General features: G+C 36.7%; 3 protein-coding genes across 5 annotated transcripts in view; 2 read left to right on the forward strand and 1 right to left on the reverse strand.

The window, feature by feature from the left end:
• Window positions 1-2,514, forward strand: part of LOC149051829 (adhesion G protein-coupled receptor L4-like) — a 13,567-nt gene extending 11,053 nt beyond the window's left edge. The window contains exons 15-20 of one of the 2 annotated variants that reach the window (XM_089187581.1): window positions 471-537; window positions 642-724; window positions 885-1,005; window positions 1,321-1,362; window positions 1,478-1,647; window positions 1,725-2,514. In XM_089187581.1, the coding sequence (XP_089043707.1) occupies window positions 471-537; window positions 642-724; window positions 885-1,005; window positions 1,321-1,362; window positions 1,478-1,642 (478 nt within the window). In that variant the 3' untranslated portion in view covers window positions 1,643-1,647; window positions 1,725-2,514. Of the gene's footprint in view, window positions 1-470; window positions 538-641; window positions 725-884; window positions 1,006-1,320; window positions 1,363-1,477 lie in introns of both variants that reach the window. The other variant, XM_089187589.1, reaches the window with a different exon arrangement.
• A 1,360-nt stretch (window positions 2,515-3,874) lies between these two features.
• LOC113676026 (uncharacterized) lies at window positions 3,875-21,259 on the forward strand. Of its 2 annotated transcripts, XM_089187567.1 has the most exons (19): window positions 3,875-4,263; window positions 5,853-6,611; window positions 6,802-7,139; window positions 7,227-7,286; window positions 7,785-7,992; window positions 16,665-16,772; window positions 17,389-17,476; window positions 17,725-17,812; window positions 17,885-17,934; window positions 18,261-18,390; window positions 18,481-18,584; window positions 19,000-19,102; window positions 19,193-19,343; window positions 19,423-19,504; window positions 19,595-19,661; window positions 19,808-19,896; window positions 20,259-20,379; window positions 20,952-20,993; window positions 21,094-21,259. In XM_089187567.1, exons 1-19 carry the CDS (start codon window positions 4,206-4,208, stop codon window positions 21,244-21,246), a joined length of 2,799 nt encoding a protein of 932 aa, XP_089043693.1. In that variant the 5' UTR covers window positions 3,875-4,205; the 3' UTR covers window positions 21,247-21,259. The 2 variants fall into 2 exon arrangements, with proteins under 2 accessions (XP_089043693.1, XP_089043686.1); XM_089187560.1 differs by having other exon boundaries at window positions 6,802-7,286.
• Window positions 12,120-16,623, reverse strand: LOC149051830 (uncharacterized). Its single transcript, XM_089187598.1, has 2 exons — window positions 14,656-16,623; window positions 12,120-14,277 (listed from the first exon to the last, which is right to left on the reverse strand). Exons 1-2 carry the CDS (start codon window positions 15,909-15,911, stop codon window positions 14,157-14,159), a joined length of 1,377 nt encoding a protein of 458 aa, XP_089043724.1. The 5' UTR covers window positions 15,912-16,623; the 3' UTR covers window positions 12,120-14,156.
• Window positions 21,260-22,054: the final 795 nt, after the last annotated feature.

Below are 22,054 nucleotides of genomic sequence, written 5' to 3' on the forward strand. Positions count from 1 at the left end.
AATATTCCCTTCTGATCTGTGCCTTATCATGTTATCATCATATTATTGAACATCTTAAAATGCATTTTTTAACATAATATAAACAACGGTGTTATGCAAGAATCTCAGTCCTGAGAAAAGCCTTAACAACAAATTTGAACAAGTATCATTATTTTTTCACGTCACTCGCCTTTTGCACCACTCGGCCAGGTTGATGAATGAATTGGGAAGCCTTCACCACTCTCAATCAGTCAATAATTATTTTGTTTATATAATAAAAAATAAATACCTGGTTACGTTCGGATATGAAATTTCTCTTCTCGTGTTCAACTCGACACCTCACTCGTGAGATATCGAGTTAAACACTCGAAGAGAAATTTCATATCTTCGGGCGCACATGTATTTTTCGCTACGTAATTTCTTACGAATTCCTTTCACTACAGATCTTATGATGACAATTTTTTTTGTCTTTGTATCTTTCCCCTTTTAAGTTGTTGGATATCCTCAGCGAACAACTTGATATGGATATTTGTCACATTTGTGATTACAATTGAAGTGGTAAGTTTCTCTTTCGGTTTATTCATATCGGTGACTATGATATGGCTTGAAATTTGTAATAGCCATACCTCAGTAAAAACTTTTAATTTATCCTCCTCTTTCAGATCAACATTTTGATACTCACACGCGTCATAAGGGAGATGACCAGAATGCAGCCAACAGGAGACAAGCAAGGCCAGCAATTACGGTGAGAAAGAGCTCTAAAGAGCGTTTAAAAAAAAAAAAGGAGTACGTCTTACTTCCTCAGTAGCTTGTTGATATTAATTAGTTAAGAGAAAGTATAGGTTCCAAAAATTTTTGCGAGGTTCAGTAAGCAATCAATTAACCAGCAAATTTTCGTCCTATAGAGTTGGCATTAGAGCATGTGTTGTGATGATCCCCCTGTTGGGTGTCACGTGGTTGTTTGGTCTTCTGTCGCCATTACACAAAGCTTTTTCCTATATTTTTACCATCCTCAACTCTACTCAAGTGAGTATCAAATATTATGATTTAATAGTTTCATACGTGAAATCATCCATATTGAGTGTCCAGATTACTTTATAACTATAAATTTTATGATGGTGATAGAATATTTGTTAATGTAAAACAGACAAAAGAGAATAACAATTAAAAGATAACAAAAAAGGATGTCACTGTTTATGTAATTTTTTGCTAGACGAGACATAATTTGATTCTTTTTTATGTTATTTGGGGCTTTTAGAGAAAAAAAAAACCTCGATATGTTTACCCCTGGTCGCAATCACAAAACGAAATTGGTCTGAAAAACATTTTTTTCCGTCTAAGGGTTTCCTGATTTTCGTTCTTCACTGTGTGCGAAACAGCCAGGTAAGTTTTAAAACTTGAGGTTTTAAAACTTGAACGTATCTTGAATGTGGTTCTTTTTCTTACTTTCTATGTCTATCGGTGCCTTTATTTGTTTACTTTGCTTGTCTATCTGCAGATTAGAGAGCGATTCAAAAGGAAGGTGAACACGGTTTTCCCATCTACAAGCAATGGAAACTCCACAAAGAAGAGCTCACAGGTTAATCCAAGTGGTGTCGGTGATACATGGGTAGCTGAATTGCAGTCTTTCGATGAATTTGAGCTGGAAAAACACTCGGCTTGAAGAGCTAGATTCAACTCGGACCAAGCATGAAACTCCATTGTTTAATTGTTTAATTTGATTTTTAAGCCTAGTTGGTCAATCGCAGTTGCTCATTTTTCGATCTTTCAGGAAGATTTCGGCCGTTCCAATCAAGGCATTAGCTTCGTGAATAAGTCATACTGAAGGTGTCACTTACTGCGATAATAGGGCAACTTGCCAAAGGTAGCTAGTAGCGTTTAATGTAAGCTAGATGCAAGAACTGTTCAAGATTTTTTTTCTTTAGATTAGGAGTACTTAATTTTTAGACTATCGTATCTTCTTAGGGAAAGTTTGCCTTAGCTGCAAACTAAATTTCTTTTAAGTAACTATCTTGTAGGCTGGCTGTCTATCGCTGTTAGAATTCAACAAAGTCTCTTTCAAATGATGGTTTCTTCGTTCTATCAATGATTGCCCCCTATTTTTTCCTATTATTTCATTGAAATGTTGCGGTCATGCAGTCAAGACTGACGTGTCTTTAAACATTCCTATGCTTTACTATGATACGCACTTCTATGAATTTTAGCGCGCAATTTTATACTAATATTTCACGATAGCGTCACCCTTTTTATATTATTTGAGCAGTTAAATTACCAGTAAAATCGCAAATGCTATTTGCTTTTGTAATAGTAGCGGTTAAAGCTGACTTTTAAACTTTTTAAACTGATTAAACGCAGCGGATTTAATGGATTAAAATTTGCGAAGTACTGGGAAAAAATGGAACCAGCGTCTTCGGGAAAATGCACCTGAGCAAGAAATGCCCTGAGTTTACGTGGAGGAACGCTGTAAACGTGAAAAAACAAAAAGGTCTTTCATCAGACTTGTTTTCCGGAAAAAAACAACAAAAAAAAACAAAACCGGAGAGCAGTTTTCATGCGTAAATTGAAGCGATAAGAGAGGTTGAAATATCTATTTCAACCTCAAACCCCCCCCTTCTGTCCCGCCCGGCCCTTCATAGTGTTTAGATGAGGATATGTAAACACTGCAAAAATAATTTATCACCTTAGTGTGATACGAATTGCAGACAGGTGCAATTTACAGTACTGTGCAAAATGTAAATGAAGACTTTCGTATATAGCGCAGGAGGGGGTGGGGTGGGGGAAGCAGACATCCTATATGTCTATGTCTCATTTCTCCTCTCGTAACGTTAGAAAAAGGATAGATGAGATTTCAGAGCTATCTCGCGATTATCTTAAGGACATCTCCATCTAGAGAGATATAGGTACAACAATATATCGAGGAACCTACGACATTCGCCGTTCTTTGGCGGGATACACATTTTTGATATCTCGTGAATTTGTAAATAAATCACCTCAGTCCGATGATTGTCGCTGCTTCTGATGATTGTCGCTGCTTATGTCCAAAAAGGGAATATTTGGCACAAAGGTAAAGCTTTGAGGGAAGATATGAGCAATACCCCTCATAATTTTTCATATTCCGGGTCGATAGCATATTGTGTTGACTTTTCTTACAGTTCTGACCAGCGTTTAAAATCAGCTTTTAAAGGTTACTATCACTGGATATTACAAAATATTGAAATTTTTTTTATTTTTCTCGTTGTAAAAAGGTGAAACTCAAAGAGTTGACTCTTTTTCACTAGCTTATTTCCTTAATAATCTAAGCTTGGGACAATTATCGAGGCAGACGGGGATAATTTCTGGATAACGTGAATAAACTAACTAAGGAAACCGCGCGAAAATGAATAGGTGGGTTTAAAATCTAAATGTCCCTGAGATAGTATTGATTACTCGCCCATTTTGTATGTCTTGGTGGTATTTCCCAATTGGTCTGCTCGGCATACCTCGGAATTCCAGACTGATGTATCCAAAAGAAAAATACAATACAAACAGCATACCTAACTACTTATGGAGAAGAACGTTGTAAAAAGGTAAAGTGTGGCAGCACAGTCATTTGAGCTTTGAGAATCAATTGAAATTAGAAACTTACTTGACATAAAACCATATTTGTTCGGTTTTAGCTTGTATTATACTACTGCTCTAAAATCACCGAGCTGGTTTCCTAAATAGCTAAATAAACAAAGACTCGCAATGGCGAATAGTCGAACGCAAGAGTAAACATTTGCAATCGATACCAAAAATTTACCCTCTTGAGCTTGACTCTATACAACTAGTTAACATTTTAGTCCACTCTTTTCCTAAAAAAGAATGATGAGGAACGTAGAGAAGCAATTTCTTACGATATAAATCGATAATTTTGCTATCCTTGTTTTAAGCAGGTGCAAAGTCTAAGTTCTTTAGATTGAATTTGAACGGAGACAAGACGTCAAAAATTTACATGACATTCAAGTTCCTTCCTAATAAATTAGCAACACAACGCTGATTTTTTTCAAAACAACACGCGCTGAAAGCTTGTTCTTTTACCATGAGACTAATCTGGAAAAAAGATTTTCCAAACGGGAATTGCAACCAACCTGTTACTGCCAGACGGACCTTTATACTGACATTCTGCTCATAAAGATTTGGGGAAAAAAGATCAGAATCTGTTGAGTGTAAAGCTGAGAGAAACGCAACCCAAACAGAAAAGAGAAATGTTGGCGAAAGCTTGTCAGATTTGGGGAATCGTCTTACTTTCAGTAACTTTGTTGAGTGAGTACCAAAGCTCTTTCTAGAACATAAAATTTTGTTCAGTTTATTAGTATCACAAGCATACTCCAAAAAGAGTAACTTCTTCAGAGTTCTCGAACGCGACTCGACCTTGTTGCTCTCCTAAAGGTCTTGGCAGGAAAATACGGCAGCAGATAGCGATAGACTCTTTGAAATTTTATTCTTCCTGTAAAACGAGGGCGTACTTTTAGAAGCGGGTATATCATGATTACTGAACTATGGATAACGCTTGTTAGGTATAAGCCCAATCGAACTTAAGCAGTTTTGAGGTGAAACTCTTACACGGCAATGTAAATAAAGAAGGTTTATTTTCATCCCGGTAAATAAGTTTAAAGATAACGATTCTCTGAAATGACTAAGATAACGCATGCATAAGAGAAAACGTATCTAAACTACCTTTCAAAAACTCCACGATTTAAGACTCCTTGAAAATCAAAAAGAAAAATGGAATATTAATCTCCTTCCTTTCTTTGCCGTCTAAATTTTTTACCCTTTATAGCATTGTTGATTCATCAAGTTGACATAGTTAAACAGAGAAAGCTTTCATCGTAATTCTTCTCGCGATAAGTTTCTAAATTGGGCAGGAAAATCCATCGTAACTATACTTCTCAGTTTTACTCCCAACCCTCCCCCCCTAAAAAAGAAAAAAAAAGGAATAAACAATGTATTTTTCTCATAGAATTATCTCGACAGACTTTAAAAAACGTGGAGACATTTTTCCGCTACCTGTCTCAACGTAAGGGTTAAAGTTTATACAGGAATAACTGCTTCTGCACGTGCAATATCTAATTTCCCGAAATAATAATAATAATAATAATAATAATAGTAATGATAATAAGATAAATAAAATAGTAAAAATGAGAATTACAGATGAATTCAATATTTTAACTGCGTCAGATATATTGTATTTTTCTGCATCTCTCTTAAATCTTTTTTATTCAGAGAGTAAAGTATTCTATGTCATGCTTTTTCCTTTAAAGAGCAAATTTGCATTTCGACTTTTTTGTGACATCGCCATGGTGGCATTCTTGCAGCAAAAGAAAAAAAAATTAGAAAACAAGAAAAATGCCCGCTCTAGGGTAATTTGCTGCCTAAAAAATATTTTCCACTGGTAATTAGTGCGAGCGAACGGCATGAAGATTGTTGAGTGTTGCAAGATCTAAAATTTGGAAAATCTGCTAGTTTAACTAGTGGCACAAAAAAGTGTATTCAGATTATAATTTACGTCCAAAATAAACAATATTTGAATTGAAACAGTATCCTACTCCTAGAGATTTTCTTTGGTTTAATAAAGTTATGGCTGTCCCAGCAAGATCAAATTTGAAGCGTACGTGACGACGCAATTCGGTGCTTTAATTTAATTTATTGATATTCTTTGCAGTACCGTTGAACAGTTATGGTTGTCTCTCTCTTGTCCCAAAAAAAACCTTTAAAAGGAACGCAATTCTGATCAGTAAGGTTTGCTTAGTAAAGATATGTTGATCCTATCATTTGATTCGGAAAAATTATTGTATCAGTCGTCTAGTGTTCATCGCTTATGTTATCTCTTTTTACAAATTTTGTTTTGCCAGGATTTGTCAGACTCAACCAAGATATCTGCCCTGCCGAGGAAAACCCATGTATACGGATATGTGTCAAAGCGAACGATAAATGTGACCAGCAATGCAACAGTGGCAGCTATAACTGTTCTCTTCAGTGTAGCGGAGAGGTTTGCGCACAAGGTTGTGACGCTAAAAGATGTAACTTTAAATGCAGCAGTGAAGATTGTGATCAGAGGTGTAATGGGGGAGTAGAAGAATGCATCATGCATTGTAACGGTAGTAAATTTAAACAGAAGTGCGATGCTGGCGTATGTCACATGACAGGAAGTGCATTTATCCGTGATATACACGAGCAGACATGCAACGGGGGAGTAAAACGATGCGATGCGCAGTGCAACGTGAGTGCCGGTACATGTAAGCAACATTGTGACGCTGAACTATGCAAACTAGAGTGCAGCGGGAAATATTGTGATCAGAAGTGCAATGGGGGAACTAAACAATGCATTGTGCATTGCAGGGCGAGTAAATGTAAACAAACGTGCGCCGCTCACACTTGTAGCACGACAAAAAGTGGGTTAGTCAGTTCTCTGACTGAGCAGAAGTGCAACTCTGGGAAAAGTCCTTGTTGTCAGCATATCATGATACAAAACAGTATTGGAGTTTTAAATAGAATCTGTGTCAGAAAGAAGCGATGCACTTGTTCCAAATATTCTTTAAATACCAAGTACATCACTTTACCTACGTCAAATGTGTTTGAAGTCGTCAAAACTCAACCATCGACTACACAAGGTGACGTAAATTTCCAAGCTGTAAATGTAGTACCATTGAAAGATAAACAGATCACGAATTAGTGTTTGAGAATCCCTGTATGGAAAGAGGATATCTTAATTGTCCATTTCCAAATTGTTTCCATTCTTTTAGAGCTTTCCAGTGTTAGTTTAAATTTCATTTGATAATGATATTTTACTTTAACACGCAGCTCACGCATCATACGGGTCACCTTCGCCACTGTCATTTCTCTCACCGTCACCGTTATTATCATCGTCATCATCATTATATTCCCCTACCTCTTCCTCCTTATCATCATCCATCTTATCATCGTCATCATCATCATCATCGCCGTCTTCGCTGTTATCACCACCACCAAGATCATCGTCGTCATCGTCACGTTTACGGTCGCCATCATCATCATCATTATCACCATCAACATCTCACTCATATCCATCACTACTACCACCATCATCGTTGTCGCCGTTGTCATCGTCATCTCCAAATTTGACATCTCCGTTGGTACCGCTTGTAACATTTGAGAGGCTGGTATGTATTGCAATTTCTCTTAATACCTACATTCATTATTTCCCTAAAGTAAAGCGTTCATTAACGTTGTTGTCTTTCTTTCCCCAGGCAAATGAATATGTTTCTAAACTCGGTGCTATAGAACTCCACAGAGAAAGTTCCCTAAGGGTATAACTTGGCTTACATTTTATTTATCAATTATTTCACTAAATTTCTTTATATAGCTTGCGCATTATCTTGAAAGTGACTGTCTTTAGATAAATGCAAAAGCGGTCAAAACCTCGACTTAAACTCGAGAGCAGAGCTTTTTAAGAGCACTATGACAATCTGGTGCAGGCACATAGTTTTCTTTGAAATATAAGCAGATCTGTAACTTATGGTGCCAAAAAGGTTTTTAAATTTCTTTGCTGTTGTTATATGTAGCTGTTTTTTTCCTTTTTTTCCGGTTTTGGTCATTTTACGGAATATATATGAAATCTTAGCTAAAATTTTCACTATTGTTCATACGAGGAAGGCTACTTCACATTGGAGGCCTGTTTACCTTCGCCGACTCTCATAGCGCGGAAATTTAAATTTTACTTGTTTACTTACTAAGTTGACATCAATATCAGACTTTAAATTATTTGAAACTGTGACAGGAATGAAGAGTATTTCATGCCGTTACAGGTGGCAATGCGTTTGTTTAACAACTTCACCAATCAGTATCAGAACATAACAAAAACTTTCGAGGGCCAACTTAGTGAAGAAGAAGTTAAGAAAGGAACAGAAGCCATCTTTAAGGTAGCAGTCGCATTCGAGAAATTGGTTCTCAACTACAGCAGGTACCACCTGAATGAAACGAAACTATTAAAGAAGATGACTGACGGTAGAATGGGTGAGTTAGAATGTCTTCTTTTCATATTTGTGACATTTTGTGGATTAGATAAATACTGACTAACCAAAAGACCACCCGGCTGACTAAAATAATGAGTAACGGGGGTAAGTTTCTAAAGAAACTGTGGTGCTGTGTCGTTGGGAGAGTATAACAAGGTTAATTGAGTATTATCAACTGAATTGGTAATGTAAACTGGCCTCCGTAAAGAATTGACGTTTAGAGCGTTAGCCCTTCGTCATAGCGACTGACGAAGGGCTAACTAAAAAAATGGCTAACCTGCAGCCTGAATCAAAGAAATAAGCTATGCACGTTAGTTCTCATAGGGCGCTCGGAAATAATTTCAAGCGCTTCAAATTCATCTCGTGTCTTTTGTACTGATATAAATAGATGTGAGTAGAAATTTGTAAATCCTTCTTTTGCTATTTGGAGATGAAAAACTTTACGAAATTTTTATGACATCTTAAGAATATTGCATTTCACCTTCGTCAAACAAAACCGAAGTGCTTTAAGACAATAGTGTGGCGTTACCACTAGCACCTTTGTTTGGAAGCCTGGCGCATCAACTCCGCCCACGCTCCTTTAAACCGTGATGAAGGCGGCTTAATTCCTGACGCCTATTTATACCTAGTCAGAAAAAAAGGGCAGCTAATCAGTGAGCGTAAAAGAGGATCTCTTGTTGCAGCGCTTAGATCATCCCCGAGGAAGGTATTAGGCAGGAGTGTCGAAACCTTGGGTCTATAAATTGTAATTGTAATTGGTTACATTAATAAAATGTTTAAACCAGGGTAGCATGAAACCATGTCTGAGCGTGGCACATTTTTTAGACTACTTATGTAAATACAAATATGCTATAAAATTGTTAAACTCCAGTTAGTTTGTTACGGTATAATTCATTCAACAGTAGTAATACTACACTCCTACAAACCCAACTACTTTATTAACTAACGTGTAATAATTATTACTAAGAAGCGACTCTAGCTTACCTTGGCCTTTTACAGATTATAACTTTGATGCCAATGACAAAAAAATTAATGTTTCCTCCAAACCCTCCTGAAATGTGCAATCTTTAAACTAAATCATAATAGCTCTCTCTCTCTCTCTCTCTCTCTCTCTCTCTCTCTCTCTCTCTTTAGATTGTTGTCTGCCTATTTACTACCTTATCTCCTTTTCCTTTTTTTATTCATTAAAAAGGACTTAAGATATGTTTTTGGGATATAGACCTTTCATTTAAACATTCTTTTTCGTGGCCACATTGCAATGAAGAGAATTACGAGCATTGTGAAGAAAATATCGGGAATTTCATCAGACAGACGTAGCAAATACTCAGTCATAGGTACACGGACCCTAAAATAATTAGAAATTTTATATTTTTGATTATTCTAAAGGTCATTTACGAAAAGATATTTTCCACCAAAGCCCCCGTCGAGCTCAAATATTTTTTGTTCTTTCCCACGTCAATTTTTGAACCAAATCCTGTCTGAGGCTATGAAGTAAACTCGACCTTAAAGTTGAAGATTTTTTTGAAGGTACTGGAATCTTTTTTCCTCATAAATGTCCTTCTTTTCTTTATAACAAAATAATTGTTCCACATATGGCTTGCGCTTTGAAAGAAGAACTGCTTCCATTTTCGAATAATTCAATTTAGCACTTTTTGACGATTTATTTAGAAAAATGTATTTCGTAGCAAATACGCATTTAGTAGCAAATACCCACTTTCAGTTTTTGGTGACAAAGTTGATTTTTCTTTAGAAAATGTGATGCATTGATGATGTAACACCCTCGCCATCGACTTTTAACGCAACATCGTACCAGAATGCACAACGCGTGATCAGTCAACGTCAGCATTTTTTCTTTTTTCATGTCAATAAACAAAATGGCGGAGATTGTTGACAGTGAGGCCACTCCGGTCGAGACATTTATACCAGAAGTACATCTTGATAACAACGATAGGTGTAAACTCATCGCTTTCTACAAGGTGAGACTAATTTTGTGGGACGTGTCCCTAAAATTGCCGAAGAAAGCAGCGAAAGAATAAAAAGAAACCGCTTTAAAAGACCGAAGGAGCGCTTTGAATTCAACTTCACATTAGACGAGCTAGTAGGAGTGTGAAAAAGTCTGAGGGCATGTAAGCTGAGAGAGGTCATGAGAATTGGAGAAGATAAAGCAACATTCAGTGAAAGTATTTCAAATGTAGTTTCTGCGGAAATACTGACGTTGTTATTGATCGCGCGCGCAATGTTGCCTTAAAAATCGTCCCGTGTAACATACTGTTGTCGCAACAATGTTGCGTTAAAAGTTGTCTTGTGAAACATGGATTTAAAATCGCCGTTAAAAATTGTCGTTAAAAATCGTCCCGTGTGACATCATCTTAAGAGAATAGATAAGAGAAAGGGTAAGGTAATCTTTATTTTGCCAGGATGGCCCATTCAGCAACGAGGGTGATATCCAAAGGGGTCCTAGACAAGAGAGCGGACAAGTAACACGCCCTAAACGAAGAAAAAATAAAAAATTTTCCTTTCATAGTTATTTTTAGTCTCATGTTAAATCTTTAGTCTTCCTATTTTGTTAGATAAGTTTAAGGCTTGCGTTGTTTCATTGAGTCTTCCTTCGTCTTTTGTTACTTTTTTAGCTTAGATGTTTTGATGAGTAATGCCCTTTAATGAGCTTTAATGCTCTTTAGTGGTTTTATGCTTTTAAATTCTTAAATATCCGTGTGTCTTGTAACTGAACTTATAAATCACATGATCTACCCCCTGAGTAAGAGATCATACAAACTTAATATTACTGGTCAGAATACAAAGGAGTCCCTCTTAACCACCCAGTGAATGAAAAGGTGACAAAGCTATTGGACCACACGGAAGTGGCTAAGGTAGAGAAAGCATACCTCGTGCAGCGTTTATACAGACAGGGTTCATAAATTTTGCAACCGCATAGAGCTCTTTCGATGACGTTACGCCTTTCGTTTACACGTCGCCGATCAAGACCACTACTGACACTAGCTTGTTTCGAGGAGCTTTTTCAAAACGATTTGCTTTCGTTCGTCGCTTAAGCGGCGATACCATATTCACCCCCAGTTTGATACACTGTGTAAGGTTCTTGCTCGATTGCTTGACGAGAGACTGCCACCTTTCCTCATTCCTTCTCATTAGCAACATGATAATTTGTCTGAAAATAATTCAGGCTTGAACGAGATTTGAAGTAAGTGTACTCCGCAGTACAAACATATGAATTTCATATATTCACTTCAGTATAGTTCTAGTTTGTACTTACTAATTTTACTTATATATTATATCGAATTTGTCAGTTGCGTTCAGGCCAGCACTTAATATTTGACCCACTTAGAAGAAAAGAACAGAAAAAGTATAGAAAAGTACATCATTCAGTGTAAAAACATTCGTCTGATTCATTGTTATGAAATTTCACCTGTGGAGGAAGTTTGCAAAGTAAGTTGAGAGATTAATACACCAACAAAGGCCAACATACCAACATTTTTTCTTTAAATATCATTTGACAATATCTCCTAGAGCGACGCACGAATTACAGCATGCCAGTTACCAATAGCATCAGCAATACAAGAAATGGGGAGATGATTGATGTCCAAGGGACGCGTAGAGAACCATAGTTTCCTTTCCCGATAACGGCTCCAGTTAATAGGGAAATGATCAAATGTCCAGATATTTTTTAATTTTTCAATTCTGCCAATTAAATTAAACGTTTGTAACTATTTAGTACATACTTAAATGCGATCTGTTTTCGCTAAATCAGTATATCACAAAGTGAATGGATGGATAGATACCCGAAAACAATAAAGTAGGAAGTGGTATGTTTGATGTAACTGGTAAAGTCCTGTCTTCTCAAACAGAGAAATCGTTCCAGTGCGAATAAGGAGAGGGTAATGATAATGATAAATAGGCTACCTTGTAAATACTCTCTACTGATCCCGAACAAAGGAGCGAAGTCGAGGTTGAGAGAAAAAAAAAAAAGAAAATTCAAATAATTCCCCTGAACTTTGACTTGGATCTTTTGTTTAGGATCAGTGAAGCGTAATTCGAAACTAGCTCATAACGTCTTCTATCAGGCAGATGCAAGATAGAAGTAAAACTTCATGAAATAAAGAATTATCCAAGTAAAACGTTTTTTATTCGTTAATAATTTTATAACATAAGCTTCAAAAAGGACCCCACGGCCAGGCGGTCAGGAAGGGTACAATAAAAATGTGTGATAGCTGTTCAAAAACGTATTAATGGTTGACTATGTCCTTAACGCTGACCTCAGATTAAAAAAGAGTACAAAAAGGAAGCCATGTCTAGCTACAACTTTTTTAACATACAATTCGGAAAACACGTAGGGACGGTCAAGCTAATGACCTACAACAGAGATAAGTCCCATGTAGTGTTTAAACGAACGAACTAGTCGCAGTGACCGACTGCTTTGGTTAATGATCAGTTTACCTTTATTTTGTCGTAAGGACTGGTCGCAAAAACAGTTTACAAGACTGGACAATCAAAATTTCATAGGAAAATATTAGATATGTATAATCAAAAAGTTCAACGATGTACAAAACGTACTACACTTGAACTAAGCACTTAAGGTTAACTCTTAGATTAAAACGTATTTAAAGTTAACTATGGTCAACAACAACCTTTTTCTAACATGAGCCTCGAAAAGAACACCAAGGCCAGAGACAGCCGGAATTTGTATAATCCCAATGTTCAATGATGTTTTGTATAATCCCAATGTTCAATGATGTAAAAACGCACTAAACATCAACTACATACTATAAGTAAATTTTTGGTACAAAAAGTACTAAAAGTTAACTATGATTAACTATTTTTTTTAACAATCTTTGAAAAGGACACCAAGGTCAGGCATAAAGAATGTATATAATCAAAATGTTCAATGATCTACAAAGCGTATTAAACATTAACTATATACTAAAAGTAAATTTTTAGCACATAATGAACTAAAACTATGGTTAACGATTTTTTAACATAAACCTTGAAAATGACACAAAGGCCTGACAGTAAGAATTTGTTTAATAAAAATGTTAATTGATGATGTAAAAACTAACCTGTACTACAGGTTAACTACACGTTCTAGAAGTTAAGTTTTGCTTTTTCGAAGTGATTATAAATTGTGTCCAAAATAATGCTCGCGTTTATTAAAAACGTCATAACAAAAGAAGAGGCTATTCCAGCCTAACGATAGTGTAAAAGTTACACTCGTTAGTTAATTTTGTTGTAATCGGCTTTAAGGTGCACTTCAGTGATCCTTAATCGTATAGACGATCTGTTGCGCATTCACTGAACGACGCTGTCAGGTAGCTATCGAAAAGCATTTATTGCTGTCGCTGTCAGGGAACTAAAAAGGTCTTTAAACTCAATGTTAACGATTGGCATATTGTTCGGTTCAGGCCGAATTAACCTATGTTGTAGGCATTCCTTTAGTAGTCAAGAGCATAGTTTTTGATCTGTTACGTTACACGGCCTTAATGATACTATCAGATTTAAACCGTCCTTTGGTTCTTATAAGTGCAAGCCGGTATTGTAGACGACCTGCGCAATCGTTAACGACGCTGTCAGGTAACAATTAAAACTGACTCTTTAACTCACTCAAAGCCGAAGAAGCCCACATATACGGTTACTTAACTATGCACGCCTTTGCTCTTATTGTTAAAAACAACGTTTTTGATCCATTATTTGGGCTTAATAATACTATCAGGGTACACCCGTTATTTAGTTGCGTCTAGGTATAATAAGTAGAAAGCAACCTTTAGTTATTGATAATCGCGTGGGAGATATAGTGCGATTAATTAACGACGTTATCAGGGAACTAGTGATTATTCTAACCCACATTTTACCGTCGTCATTTTTGTTTCTTATAACATTCTGGAGCGTTTTAGTAATTGACAACAGTGTTGAACTGATGCCTATTCATTAATGATGCTGTTAGGTAACTAAGGAAAAGACTTTTAACACACTCCGATAAAAGCAAACCTAACTAACAAGAAAACACCCCTGTAGACTTTGAATATAAAACGAAACGCAACTAAATAACAAGTGTTACTCTGATACTATGACACATACTCCATAACTATGGAGAAAGTATGCACGATAAAATGGTAACTCCCCTGGCTCAGTAACCATTAGGTATTTAGTCGTGATTCACTTCCTCTTTACTTTACTTTCCCGCGCCATTTTTCTGACCTTGTCTGCTAATCGCTGTTTTGTTCTCATTTCTTCTTCCTGATCCTCTCTTCCTGACAATAGCTCGAGTTCCAGTGACCTAAAAAAAACGTTGTCAACACTGTCTTAAGCTGCCCTGTGTATAATCTCAACTTAAACTTCTATTTTTTTTTTATAACTATTAAATAATCTCCTCCTTGATGTCCACACAACTAATTTTACAGCCCTCATGAGTATATGATTAAGCAATTTAAGCAGTAAATTAATTACGCAGCCTGATGATCATTTAATCAGTCTATTTCACTAATTGTAATGTATAACCTTTTCATCTGTGAGATCACGAGGGGTCTTTAGGTATGTTATATGCCTTATTGTTTCCTGCTAATGAACTCCCGTTACTTCCCTTGTTTACCATCTTTCTTTCTTTTGCATTTATGTTTGTAGGATTTTTTTGTGCATGACAAACAAGTACAATTACCTTTTGTCGCCTTTCACCCGCTGCCAGACGACTTCTTTCTTGATAGCGTAAGCTTCAATAAGGTCTTTGGTTAATTTGAAAAGATGGGTTGCCTGCTCTTCCGTGAATTTTTTCCATAACCTTGAAGATTCAGCAGATACCGAGCCTGTGATGTGCGATATGGATGACGGCGCAGCTTCTGGTTGGGCTGAATCAAGATACCTCTTGACTTTCGCTTCAGCAGACTCTATGTCAGATGGGGGCTCGCAACCTTTCATGTGTTCTTCTCTTAGTCTCCGGAGCTTTAAGACCACAGCCTTCAAGGGGCGTTCCTCCAGAAGCGTTGTTGTTGTTAGTTTTTCCTTCACGTTGGCCTCCTCGATAGCGCCTGTCTCGAGGTCTTGTTTAAATAGCTCCTTCAGATGTTCCGTTTCCTCCCTCTTCCACGGCTTTGGGACTGCTTTAGTCTCCTTGGGATCATTCTGTGGCTGATGAACGTTGCTTGATTTGAGGGCAACAAGTTTGCTCACTGCCCTTCGGCCAAGGTCAGTTTCGACAAGCTTATCGTGGACACGATAATACCTGGCTTGTGTCAGGGTCTTATGCTGGGCTAGGGCAGCGAGATGATCCTTTTCATCTGGCATGTGGACATGCATACCAGTAGCAAGAGACTTCCGTATAATTGTGGCAGATATTCTTCCCTCTGTCACAATCCCCTCTCTCTGGAAAGTTCGCCATACCGACGTTGATACCTGCGAAGATGTTAGGGGCATCCCGTTGCTTGAAATGAATAGTTGTTCAACCTGTGGGGTAGCTGCCGTGAACTGGCTTCGTACAGTTCTAAGGTACATGTCCATCATTTTGTACAAATCGTCATGTACCCAGATAACCGCAGAACCATACTGGTCAGCTGTTTTGTGGTTACTAACAAGAATTCTGTAACGAGCCTGGTCTTCGTCTGTACCCGAGTGATAAACGGCGTCCTTGAATTCAGCTACGGTCATGTTTGCAATGACCCCACTTCTTCCACTATTGTCGATGACGAGACGAGTCATCAACCAATCCCTTACTTCGCAGTGAGTTTTGTCGCTGATTATCCTTTGAACCTCGGCCCCCTGACTGGTTTCCTTTGACGAATTGCCAAGCTGTTTTATTGCATTTATTCGCTGATCACCATGGCAGATTTGGTAGAGATTTTCACTGGTGATCAGTTTCTTAAAATCTTCCTCGTGCTTCTGAAGCTTTCTTCTCAGAACTTTCTTCTTTTGGGCATACATTCAGTTAAAAAGGGACAGGGTTTCTGTTAAAATGTATCTGTATTTTTATTATTGATATACAAAACACAAGTACATCACGATAGGACTCAATGCACTTCACACGAAGTGAAACGTGGAGCCTTAAATGAATAGGCAACAGGTAAAAGGCTTACAATTATTAATATAAAGATTTGAAAATAGAAACATATACGCATTTGTGGTACGACTATCTGCTACTGTAGCAAATACGCATTCGTGGTAGCAAATACGCACTATGCGTATTTGCTACGGTAGCAAATACGCATTTGTGGTAGCAAATACGCAGTGTGAGTATTTGCTACGGTAGCAAATACGCGGTGAGTATTTGCTACGGTAGCAAATACGCACTTATAGTAGCAAATACGCAGAGCAATCTAACTCTCTCTCTCTCTCTCTCTCTCTCTCTCTCTCTCTCTCTCTCTCTTTCTCTCTCTCAGTATAGTTTTCCAAAGAGATAATCACTACCGGAAACAACAGCTACTTCTCTTAGATGACTAGATATAAATCTACAACGTATTGTAGAACTTTTCAGAGGCTTACAGTTCAACTATTCTGGTAGAATTAAATCATGATTACATATAACCTAAAAGAAAGTTCTGGAATGTTCCATGCTAAGTCATCAGAAGGCTGGAGCATCCATGTCTCAATAACAAGCCATTCTAGAAATCTCTAGAATCTACTTTTTTACAGTCATTGTTTATTACATTTCCGTCCCATCTTTCCTTCTTTCGACAGTTTTAAGTACGAAGATTGGCTACCAGAATGATCCGAGTAACTTCCTTCTGAAGGAAGAAGAATGGCAAACCAGCATCAACATTTCCTCTGCAAACTTTGCCAAGAATGGTAGACACCATTTAATCTCAAAATTGTGCAATGCCATTTTATTACCGATTAATGCTTCATTTCTGTAGTGCTTCTGCGAAGTCTTCCATATTCTGACTTGAAAGTGCGTTTGGCTAAATATCTGAAAAAAGGCTAATAAACACGTAAAATGTGTCGCTATATTTATGTTTTAGGTCTCAAGAAGTAAAAAAATTAACCAAAAAAAGGCAGCTTGATTGAAATATTCTAGTAAAGTCTGGGATAAGAATCTGAGGAAGAATAATAATTGTTGTAATGACGCAGTATCCAATATATAGTAATAGTTGGCTAGGTAAAATACTTGTGTTGGGAGGTCAAATAAATAGCTTTGATCTTAAGATTCTATGTATGTTTCGGTGTTCGAAAAGCATATTAAATTGTATTTTTGAATAGTCCCATTTATTTTATAGCTGGCAGCTGTTGTGGGATATATATGAAGCGAATCATGTGTTCTGGTTTTTCTTTTCTTTTCTTTTGGAACAATGTTGTGGAAAAATAAGATTACCTTTGAGGCTAAGGCTTTGTTTTGAATAAGTATGGGGTTACACCAAAGCCTCTCCACGGTCTGTATGTCTTTTTTGTTTATTTTTTTGCTCAGGGTCCGTGGTTGTAGGATGTTTGTACAAAGATCTCCATGAATTGCTGCTGACTAAGCAGTCCATTGGGAATGAAACTCACAATTCAAGGTGACCTTAATACGTAATATATCAGAGAATTGGTTCATGCTTAATGTGCGTGCATTGCGTTGCATGCTATTTGTCAACCTCTAAATCGCATATGGGGCTAAAACATTCTTTTTTTACCGTTAAATAGTGGAGATAAAAATTATACATAACCTTTTTTCTCCATAAAAAAATACGATTGAATACTTTGGTTTTCAAAGCAGATAGCATACCGGCCATGGTGATTTGAAGAATATAATTTTTCTTAACAGGTACGTCAACACCAGAATAATGACCGCGGCTATGGATCCTAAACCGGAAATTTTACAAGATCTCATCTTGAAGTTCAGAAACCTAAAGGTATTTAATTCCTAGAGGACTGACCTTCTTGTTGTGTTGAGTCAGTTCAAACGAAATTAAATTTATTTCTAGGCCGTGGAGGAAAAAAAGCATTGCATGTTTTGGAGTGGCTTCAGCAAGAGGTAAAAACATATAATATCACATTAACTAATTTGTTTTGAAATAAATTATTTAACGTTTAAAATAAAGTTATCATCATCAATTTATTATCAGTTTGTCTGTCGCTTCCAGAGAACTTTCCATGTGAGATTAATGTTTATTATTCTCTTCCTGTAAATGATGGGATGAGAGGGCATCTTGAGAGTCAAAAGATATTTCATAAATTAAACTAGACCTGCCTCCAGAATGAACCTTTCGACACTCTGCTTGTTTCAAACCAAATTGCTTATCTCACATTCCTTTTTTTTTTCTTTTTTTTTTCATTTGTCACATTCATTTACTTTTTCAGTCCAGACGGGTACTCAGAGGATGGTTGTCATGTAGATACAGCGAAGAGTAGCTCAGAAGAAACAGTTTGTAGATGCAATCATTTGACTTACTTTGCTGTCTTAGTTGATTTTGACAGTGGTCGTACAAAGGTAATTTTTTTTTAATCATCTATATATTTTTAACGTACTTCCACCGTTGGGTCCACTGATCAATTTTTTTGCTTCCACTTTCTGATACAGCTCTCCAAGAAGGACGGAACGATCCTGGAGACTATCACGTACGTAGGGTTAAGTCTTTCCATCATCGGGATGCTTTTGACAATCGTCTTTTATTCTTTCTTCACGTAAGTACTGTTGCCAAACAATCACTTATGACTTTGAACCTGATTTCATAAAGTTGGCTAGGGTGTGCAAAACTAGATTTCAAAAATCACTTTTGGCAATTGCCATTTGAAAGACCATGGTGCTTATTGGATTAGGCAATCAATGACCGAAATCCGTGCAGTATGGGACGAGTACCACTCGCTATCATACACCATCTGGTTAATCTGCTCTCGAACCACCTTAAAAAATAAAATGTAAAAAGCAGTAGTGTTCCTTCCAATTTCCTTGCAACTAGATATACTATGCATGCTGAATATTTCTTGTATTTATTCATATATTCAAAGTTCATTCGTTTTCTCCTATAGACTTTCAGTTACCTTCGCCTTTGATAACTATCACTGCTTTATTTTATTTTTGTATATATTACTTCATCAGAGATGTTCGTCAACCTCTATCACAAATACGTTTAAGTCTTTCTGCGTCCCTCGGAGCTGGACAAATAATATTTCTTGCCGGGATAAACGCCACAGAAAACATGGTACGTTGCATATCATGCATGGAAGAAATTGTTATTGAACACTTCAGATTTTTCACAGCCAGTAGCATGTTGTTTCTTTCTCTCTTGTAGGCTGCTTGTATCACAGCAGCAGCTCTTATGCAGTATTTTCTGATGGCCGCTTTCTGTTGGATGCTGGTCGAAGGAATTTATCTCTACCTGTTTGTTGTAAAGGTTTACAACATCAACACTAAGATGCACATGTACCACGTCATATCATGGGGTATTTATAACTATTTATTGCCATATTTGGTATATTATTCCCCGACATACACTTCATTCTTCGTTTTCTCTATTTGTAGGTCTTCCTGTCGTCATGGTAGCCATTTCATTGAGCATTGCTGCTGGAAAAGAAGGAATGAAAAGCTTTACCAATGATAAATAGTAAGAAAAACATTTGATGTTTTCTTGTTTCCACTATATTTCAGTTATGGTGGTGAGTTTTCTTTCATTTTTTTTTTCCCTTGTCTCAAGTTGCTGGTTGTCTTCAACTAATAAGCCGATCTGGATTTTCGTGACATTCGTGGCGTTTATCGAATCAGTAAGTTTATGACTAATTGACGTCATATGATTTTTTTTATTCATATTTTCGAATTGAATATCATGTTTCTCTCTATCGAAGACAATTGTCTGTGTTTTTTTTCCAAATCATAATCATTGTGATTATTTTTTTAAATTTTTATTCAGTTTAACGTTTTGATACTTGTGCGAGTCATAAAGGAGATAACTACACTCGTAGAACCATTAGCGGAAGACAACTATGCTCAGCAAATAAGGTATGACTTGAAATTAAATTTTAAAAAAAACATTATTTTTGATGAGGCATGGACTTGTTTTAGCAATGTGAGTTTAAATAATTGCGATTTTATTTCTCCAAACTTAAATGACTTTTCTCATGGAGTTTTCCAGTTCTTCCCAAGGAATCATTGAATGTCGAGGGGAAACAAAATCCACTGAATCCTTCGAGGCCCGTCACATTACATTTAGTAGAATTACCTTGTTCTATGATACTCGCTTAACTTTCTTATTAATCTGAATCAGTGGGTGATCTTATAGTGATAAAATTTGGGGGGAAAAAAAGGAAAAAAAGGAAAAAAACTAACTCTCATGTCGCGTTGCAATTGTTCTCATCCTTTAGACTTGGCGTTAAAGCGGGCGTGGTGATGATTCCCCTGCTGGGCGTTTCGTGGTTGTTTGGTTTCCTGTCACCATTGCACAAAGTTTTCACTTACATTTTTACCATCCTCAACTCTACGCAGGTTAGCTTAAACTCGCGATTCGTGATATTGAAATAATCACATTAGAAAAAGGAAAATCTCGTTATTGGCATGCTTGTAGACATTTTAGTTGTGGCGAAATCAATTTGGTCTTAGAGGCAAATATACTATAATTGATTACTTTGTATATTCATAACATAAAAGTTCTTGCCACTTTTTATGTCACTTTTACAATTGTCACAGGTTTTAATGCTAACACCACATTCATACTAAAGCCCAAACTTACTTAAACTTTTTTGTCTTTCTATTTGCTTGTTTCTTTTTTGTTCTGTTTTATCATAGAAGCGGCTTAAGGTAATTTTTGTGCGCGTCCAGTTTAGCACGTTGAAAATACAAGTTAGTGATCACCTGGAAACCATAAAAAATACATTTTCAGCTCGCCGTTGCTGATTTCCAATTAGTTTAACCTGGTCCAACTAATGAACTTTTTTTCTGGTTTAAATGGGATAAAAATTCAGCTTAATTCATTCAAGAAACCCAACATGACCCTTAACCCTTCATACGTTACAAAAGAAAAAAATGATTCTCAACCCTTTTTTTTTTGTTTGTTTTAGGGCTTCCTGATTTTCGTGCTGCATTGTGTGCGAAACACCCAGGTGAGATGAACTTTGAAAAACAATTTTTTATCTTTTTTTAAAATTTTTATGAATTTTTTAATTATGTGGAGTTAAAATTTTTCCGCTTTTCCACTTTCAGATTCAAGAGCGATTCAAACGAAAGCTGAACACTGTTTTTCCATCTGTATATACCAAAAACTCCGCAATGGAGGGCTCGCAAATTGATCCAAGTGCTGTCGAAGATATAGGGGCGGCTGAATTGCAGTCTTGCGATGAATTTGAACTGAAATAAAATTTAACTAACTGGACTCAGCGGGCTGAAAATAATTGTCGAATGTTTGATACGATCGTCAGGTTTGATCTGTCAGGTCGTTCTATTCGCTTCGAGTTACGAGCTCATTGTAATGTTCATGATTGTATTTTAAAGATGTTTAAGGCTAGTTTGAATGTGCTGTGCCCTCGTTTCATGCGCTTTTAGGTCTTAGTATTCTGTGAACAGCATTGTGCTTGACTCTCGCAATCGTTTGAGTTTTAGATCATCAGTTATCTATTTGTTTCGTTATTTTGAAATCCTCTGTGCCAAATGTTTGTTATTATTGAACGACGACGCAGTCTCTGACCCTTTTTGATATTCGGAGTAAACACAGGGTTACTTTTCCAATAGCTTTTTAGTTATTGTAATAAAAACAGCTGTAGATAAAACTTTAAGCTAATAAAGAACTTAATAGATTAATAGCTATCGATAAATCAATAAAGTAATAAATGAGGAGTTAGTTCTATTGTGAAACTGTTTTATCCGAACAATGAGGTTTTTTTTATTAAATCTCTGAAATAGGGATTACATTTTCGAATCGCAAATGTTGCAATCCCTTTAACCTTGAAAAGGCAAAACTTCGCCTAAATATGTTAAAGGAAGAATCGCTCAGATCTGATAAGCAATGCACGAGCAAGTTCTGAGAAAATGACTAGTAGCATCATTGGTTGCCGTAAAAACTGACTGGTTTGGGGTCATTTTTGGGGCCCTAATGTTAAGCACAAAGGCCGCGTTCTCACACCTACGCAAAAACTTCTGTGTTAGGGAAACGATAGACTTTTGACAA

Source organism: Pocillopora damicornis, chromosome 1 (assembly GCF_964200805.1).
Source record: "Pocillopora damicornis chromosome 1, jaPocDami1.2, whole genome shotgun sequence".
NCBI lineage: Eukaryota > Metazoa > Cnidaria > Anthozoa > Scleractinia > Pocilloporidae > Pocillopora > Pocillopora damicornis.